This window comes from Penaeus japonicus, unplaced genomic scaffold (assembly GCF_977035675.1).
Source record: "Penaeus japonicus unplaced genomic scaffold, GWHDUDI00000001_assembly GWHDUDI00000039, whole genome shotgun sequence".
Lineage (NCBI taxonomy): Eukaryota > Metazoa > Arthropoda > Malacostraca > Decapoda > Penaeidae > Penaeus > Penaeus japonicus.
Genome location: NW_028234441.1, coordinates 20,655,179 through 20,662,678, shown reverse-complemented (window position 1 = coordinate 20,662,678; position 7,500 = coordinate 20,655,179). Strand labels below are relative to the sequence as shown.

Below are 7,500 nucleotides of genomic sequence, written 5' to 3'. Positions count from 1 at the left end.
AACCACCCCTCTCCCTCCCTCTCTCTCTCCCTGTCCCTTCCCCCCCCCACCCCCCTCCCTCCACACAAGCCCGCACCGTGACCTCCTTGAAAATATTTATTGCAGTCTGGTCATCTTGCAAGTTGCACGGGTCATCGCTTCAGGCCTGCTGACGTAAGAGTGGCTGGCTGCGGTGGATCGCAAGTACTGCCTCGACACGCGCCCGAGATAGCGCTCGCTAACGCACTCACGCACTCTAATGCACTCCCTCACTCGCTATCTAATTGCACTCACGCACTCACTCGCTCGCTAATTGCACTCACCGCACTCTAATTCACTCATTTACTCGCTCGCTAATTACACTCAATCTCGTTTGCTTGATCACTCGCTTGCTAGACTCACGCACTCAGATCCACTCTCTCGCTAACGCACTCACACACTCAACTCGCTCGCTGACACACTCAACTCACTCAACTCGCTCTGTAATGCACTCAAACTCGTTCGCTAGATCACTTGCTCGCTTGACTCACGCACTCAAACTCACTCGCTCGGAAACGCACTCGCTAACACACTCATTCACGTTTCGTTTTGACTGTTGCTCTTGGGACACTTGGCTTGTTAACGGTTTTGATGTTGTTGTGGTGGTGATAGTAACTATAGTCGCAATAGTGGTAGTAGAAGCACATGAAGTAGGAGAAGCAGAGTATTAGTAGTAATAGCAGTATTAGTAGTAGTAGTAGTAGTAGTAGTAGTAGTAGTAGTAGTAGTAGTAGTAGTAGTAGTAGTAGTAGTAGTTGTTGTTGTTGTAGCCATGATACACAAGAAAGAGGAGTATTGTTAGTATCTGCAACAATGGCTACAACATAGTCCAATATCTTAGCAACAACAGAAGCATAAAAAAAACAGCAGAGAGAGAGAGAAAGAGAAAGAGAGAGAGAACGAGAGAGAGAGAACGAGAGAGAGAGAACGAAAGAGAGACAGAAACAGAAACAGAGACAGAGAAAGAGAAAGAGAGAGAGAGAGACAGAGACCAACATTCCGTGCAACAGCAAAGCAACAGGAGCAACAGCATCAACCAACTCCTATGCGACGGTGACACATCAACAACGACCAGCTGCGAGAAGTCATTAGCGAAGGCAGCGATGTTGCAATACGTGTAGCGGGTCGTGCAAGCCGACGGTGACCTGTTGTGTGACCTTCAGGGTCGTTAGGCCCAGACGCCGAGTCATCTGATCCCTGATTGGTTGGTAATTGGACCAATGAGTCGCTTCGGCCGGGGAGACAATTTGCTCGATTATCCGACCAGCCCCGGCTGTCTGGGGACGCGCCCACGCTCACGCACGGGGCGACACGTACGCATGGGGATCTATCTATCAAGGGCTACTTTAGGCTATTCTATGTACATACGCACGAACATGGATCTATTAATTAAGGGCTACTTTAGGCTACTCTATGCACATACGCACGGGAGTATACGTACGTACAAGCATTTTCTCATACGCACTTCGGACACACGTGCGTAACATGTAAACACATCCATACGCACATGGCCGTGAACATCCGCACATACACACGCACGCTAACATAACAGATCCACACACACACACACACAAAGATCAAAACTCAAGATCAAAAGTACATAAAGAAAAGAAAACAAACAAAAACACACACACACACACAACAAAAACCACAAACACACAAACCCAAACGAAAAGACAAGATCTAACAACGAAAAAGAAAAAAGAAGAAGAAAGAAACACACGTTAAAGAGGAGCTGGGATATCCGATAGCCTCCGATAGCCTCCGATAGCCCACGATAGTCCAAGGAGTTATGTAAGGTGTCTCGAGTGTAAACACATCAAAGTGGCTTAACAGCGGGTTCTTTTGATATTAGTGTGGAGGGAGAAACAGATGATTTACATTTGTATATAGACAACTTGTGTGATACACTGGGCTATATGTGAAGGCTATTTGACTCTGTGGATGTGTGTGGATGTGTGGATGTGTGTGTGTGTGTGTGTGTGTGTGTGTGTGTGTGTGTGTGTGTGTGTGTGTGTGTGTGTGTGTGTGTGTGTGTGTGTGTTGTAGTAAAGAGTGTTCGTTTGTGATTGTGGGTATGTGAACTCCCTAGACTTCTCTCTCCTTCGCACAATCACGAAAATAATCCCGCACAGAAACAAAGGAGGTAAAACACAAACCGGGAAATAATAATAATGATAATAATAATAATGATGATAATAATAGTAATAATAACAATAATAATAATGATAATAACAATAATAATAACAGCAATAATAATAATAACAATAACAATAATAATAATAAAAATAAAAATAAAAACATGAATAGGAACATCTCCTCCTCCCGGTTACATCCAGAGTGCCAACCCAGAAACCCAACCGTTGGCACTTTCTGGCACCCCATCCCCCCCAAACCACCCCACACCCCCTTCCTTCCCCCCCACCCCCTCTCCATCGAATACCGCTAGACCCTGCAAGATTGATAATTGATTAATAGTCTACCACCATCCCCATGTTGCACGCTGGATGGTCAACATTGCACGATGCAGCAACAGATGGCCTGTGGTGAGCTGAGCTTCGGAGTTTGATAATCGTTCATTGCCTATGCTGAAAGGGGGGGAGGGAGGGAGGGACGGGGAAGAGGGGAGGAGGGGAGGAGGGTTGGAGGGAGGGGGGGAGGGGAGGGGAGATGGATGTTGAGGGAAGGGGAGGGGAGGAAATGAGGAGGGAGGGAGGGGGAGGGGAGGAGGGAGGGGAGATGGATGTTGAGGGAAGGGGATGGGAAGGGAGGAGATGAGAGGAGAGAAAAGGGAGAGGGAAGTGGGACGGAGAGGAGGAAGGGAAAGCGGGAGGGAAGGAAGGAGGGAAAAGTGGGAGGGAGGGGGAAAGAAAAGGAGGGGAAAGAAAAAGAGGGAGAGACAGAAAATCAAAATGAGGAAAGAGGGAGAGAGGAAGGTCAGAAAGACGGGAATAAGGAAAAGAAAAAGAATGAAAAAGGTTGAAAAAAATAAATGAATAGATAAAAACCCGAGAGAAGTCAAAATAAAAGAATTGAAGATGAGAATAAGGCTAAAATACTAAAATAAAATGACATAGTGACTCCACGCACGGGTTTACAGACGTCACACCTAAGACAAGGTGGGTTAGCAGGACAGTAATAAAATTAGAAAAGTAAAAGAAACGAAGGAGGTAAAGAGAACAAAGAAGAAGGGGAAGAGGAAGAAGGAAGACAGATAATAAGAGAAAGAAGAAATCAAAATAAAAAACGCTCCAATTTTTTCTTCTTCTTCTTCCTCCTCCTCTTCCTTCTCGTTCTAATTCTCCTCCCACCACCCAAATAAAGGAAGAACGTATGAAAGGAAAGAGAGGGGAAAAGAGACACACACACACACACACACTAACACCGTGCACATCTCTCCCCTCCTTGTTAATGGGAGCAAAAAAACGCTACTTCATCTCCGCTAAACGACCCGGGAAAACATGGCCAGCTCCATCTGCCGACTTGGGACAAATTTGCACTTGATCGCTTTAAAACGAGACTATTTCGGTAAGTGGCTCTGACGGGGGGCACGGGCGGCAGACAGACGACAGCGGGCGTGCCGAGAAAAAACCGTGCCGGCAAGGAGAAAACGCGAACAACACCGACAAGGACGACAATAACACCGCCAGCGCCATCTTGGACTCGTTAGCGGGAAGCGCTGAATGTAAGCGAAGCGCGCTACTCGAAATAGTTCGGGGGGGAGGGGGAGGGGAGGGCGGGGGAAAGGGGAGGAGAAGCACGCGCGCTTATTTTCTTTTATTTTTTTTTATCCATTAAATTAATTAATTCAAAGGCAAAAGCAGAAAAATACAAACACTAGAGGATTCTTTGTTCCTCGTCTTACAACTCGTAAAATTATAACACTCAGGAGAACTAACTAACGAGGGAAAGGGAGGAAAAGGGGAGAGAGGAGGAGGAAGAGGGGAGAGGGAAGGAGGAAGAAGAGACGAAAAGGGGAGGAGGAAGAAAAGAGAGAGTGAAGGAGAACGAAGAGTGGGAGGAGAAAGAGGAAGGAGGGAAAGGGAAAGAGAGAAAGAGAGAGAAAGAGAGAGACAAAAACAGAACAAGGGAGAAAAGAAAAAGACAAAACAAGCAACAAAGCCCCCTCCCCCCCCCCCACACACACACACAAACACACACACCCCCATTACCCACTAAGTACTCTCGTTAGCAGAGAGCGCTAATTGTTAGCAGAGCTCGCTAGGCTATCGCGGGATTCAGAGAGAGCGAGCGAGCGAAAGAGAGAGAGAGAGAGCGAGAGAGCGAGAGAGAGCGAGAGAGCGAGCTAGAAGCTATCTTCGTTTGCGGTGTAACACCATCTCGCTTGGGTTGGTGACAGCTAATCCACGCATCTTGGATTCCAATGTTGATTGTGGTATGCGGGGGGGGGGGGTTAGGAGAAGGAGGAAGAGGAGGAGGAGCGGGAGGAGCGGGAGGAGGAGGAGGAAGAGGAGGTGGAGGTGGTCGTGGTGGTGGAGGGAGAAGAGGAGGAAGAAGGGTAGGAGGAGGAGGAGGAGGGGGAAGAGGAGGAGGAAGAGGAGGAAAAGAAGAAAAAGAAGTAGAAGTAGAAAGAGAAGGAGAGGTAGAGGAAGTGAGTCAGTTAGAGAGAGAGAGAGAGACAGAGAAAGAGAGAGAGAAAGAGAGAAAGAGAGAGAGAGAGAGAGAGAGAGAGAGAGAGAGAAAGAGAGAGAGAAAGAGAGAGAGCGAAAGAGCTAAAACCAAGATGGAGTCTCCCATTTCCCAACCATCTTCCTCGGCTTGTCTTTGATTCAACTTTTTTTTTCAAAATTCCATTTTTCCCCCATTCTTTTTTTCTTTCTTTTTTTTTTTGGAGGGGGAAGAGGGAAGAGGGATGGGGGGAAGGGTGGGGGGAAAGGGGAGGGGGAAGGGGGTAGTTCTCTTTCTAAAAATTACCCCCGTTCGCCACATCTTATTACTTCTGTGTTTTATATGCGCGTTTGCCGGCTTTTTTTGGGAGGGGAAGAGGGGGAGAGGGGGGGGGGGGCTGCCGTCGCATGGGTCTATCTTTGTCTCTGTTTGTCTGTCTTTTTTTTGGGGGGGGAGGGGGAGGTCTATCTATTTGTCAATCCATTTCATTTTCTGTTTCTCTTTCTCTCTTGTTCTTTCTGCATCTCTATCTCTCTTTCTCACTCTCTCTCTATCTATACCTCTATCTTTTTATCTATTGACCTATCTACCTCTCCATCTACCTATCTATCTACCTCTCTCCTCTCTCGTCTGCCCAGCGGTGTCGCCAGCTATCACTCTGTCACCAGCTGTCACGGTGTCACCAGCTGTCACGGTGTCACCAGCTGTCGGCGACGGCTTGTTCGTCATGCCACTTTGACTTGGGGAATACCGTGACACGTTCATGACCCCCCCCCCTCCTCCTCCTCTCATCCTTTCCCCTTCATTCTGTCACACTACATACTTCCCTATCGCTTAATTAAGAGGGAAAGAGAGAGGGAAAGACAGGGATGGGGTGTGGGTGGGGGTGGGGGTGTAAGTAGGGGTGAGGGGGGGATGATCTTTTCTCGTCTCGTTTCATTTCTGTTTCCTTGTTCTCTCTTTCGCTCTGTCTGTCCCTCCCTCTCTCTCTCTCTGTGTCTCTCAATCTTTGTCCTTGTCTCTATTTCTCTCTCTCTCTCTTTCTATATATCTATCTTTCTATCTCCCTCTCTCTTTCTGCCCCTCTCCTCCCCATCTCTCTCTCTCTCTCCATATCTCCTTCTCCCTTTCTCTCTATCTCTTCCTCCCTCTCTTCCTCTCTCCCTCTCCTTCCGTGCATCATTGCATGAACCAAAGCATGAAGCGCGCATTTCACGGTCATGTGTTGTATATAAAGACAATTTAAATAAAAAGAGAGACAGAATAGCTTACTTTAAATATAGAGAGAATGAGAGAAAGAGAGGGAGAAAGAGTGAAAGAAAGATAAAGAGGAAAGAGAGATAGATAGATAGATAGATAGAGAGAGAGAGATAAAAAGAAGACAAAGAGAGAAAGGGGGAAAAAGAGAGAAAGAGAGAAAGAGACAAAGGGGGAAAGAGAGAGATAGAGAGAAAGAAAGAGGAAAAAAAAAAATCTACACAAAGACTTTGTTAAAAGAAAGATGAAAGAACCGATATCATAATTTTTGTATGTTTGTTTGTTTTTCTATTCTTCCAATTAACTGGTTTAATCTCACTGGCGATTAAGTAATAAGGAATTCTTTTAAATCGGGAAAGGGGAAGCAATTGGGGTTACTAATTGCAAAATTCTTACTAATCATCGTTTCAAAATTAAGAATGAAAATATAGTAATTATAACATGTCGAAAATGATTATGATAATGATGATAATATTAATAACTGATAATAATGATAATAATAATGATAATAATAAAGATAACAATATCTGATAATAATGATAATAATGATAATAATGATACTGATAACGATGATTGTGATAATGATGATGATGATGATAATAATAATAATGATAATAATAATAATAAAAACAATGATAATAACAAGGATAATAATAATAACAATAATAATGATAATAATAATAATGATAATAATAATAATAAGGACAATAATAATAATAATAATAATAATAATAATAATAAAAACAACAACAATAACAACAGCAAAAAACAGCAACAACCCACCCACCCCCCAAAGCAACCCGAACTACAACAACAACAACAAAAGTAAGTCAACCTTACCTGTATGACTCTCATAGGTAATCCTGTCTCCTTAGCCAGCTGTTCCCGGATGTGGCGTGTGGGCTTGGGTGTTTTGTTGAAAGCATTCTTCAAGATCTCCAGTTGCTTGGCTTTGATAGTTGTGCGTGGACCTCGGCGCTTGTTGGCTCCCTTTTCCTCTTCGCCGGACTATCGGGGGGGCGAGGGGGGCCGAAGAGGAGGTGGAGGAGGAGGAGGAGGTGGAGGAGGAGGAGGAAGAAGAGGAGGAGGAGGGAGGAAGAAGGGGGGGAATCGGTTAGTTTAGTTTTGTGAGTGAGGGTTTGTGTGTGTATGTTTATGGTGGTTTATGGTGGTTGTTGATGGTGGTGAGGGTGGTTTGTGATGGTGATGGCGATAGTAATAATAATGATAATTATGACAATGATAATGACAGTTATGATAATGATTATTAATGATATATATGGTGATGGTATATATATAATGATGATAAGAATTATCTCGACAACAAAAAAATCATAACAAATATATTCCAAAGTCATCGCGAAAATCAACAAAATGGCGTCGTCGCCTTCGTCGTCCTTTGTCGTCGTTTCGACGTATTCGTTCGTGCACTTCGTCTGTCGTGTCACGGATTTCGTCCTACGAATTCACTCTGATCTTGTTATGCGTCCTTGTGCGGGGCGGCCGGTGGGCGCGCGGGAGGAGTGAGGGTTTGTTGGAGAGTCAGAGGCGTGTTGGTGGCGCCATAGACACAAGTGTGGTTTGAAAGGAATTAAT

General features: G+C 45.1%; 1 protein-coding gene across 1 annotated transcript in view; it reads right to left on the bottom strand.

The window, feature by feature from the left end:
- Positions 1–7,500, bottom strand: part of Lim1 (LIM homeobox 1) — a 68,263-nt gene that overhangs the window by 35,865 nt on the left and 24,898 nt on the right. Inside the window, exon 3 of the mRNA XM_086533570.1 lies at positions 6,745–6,912. Coding sequence (XP_086389696.1) covers positions 6,745–6,912 — 168 coding nt within the window. The remainder of the gene's footprint in view (positions 1–6,744; positions 6,913–7,500) is intronic.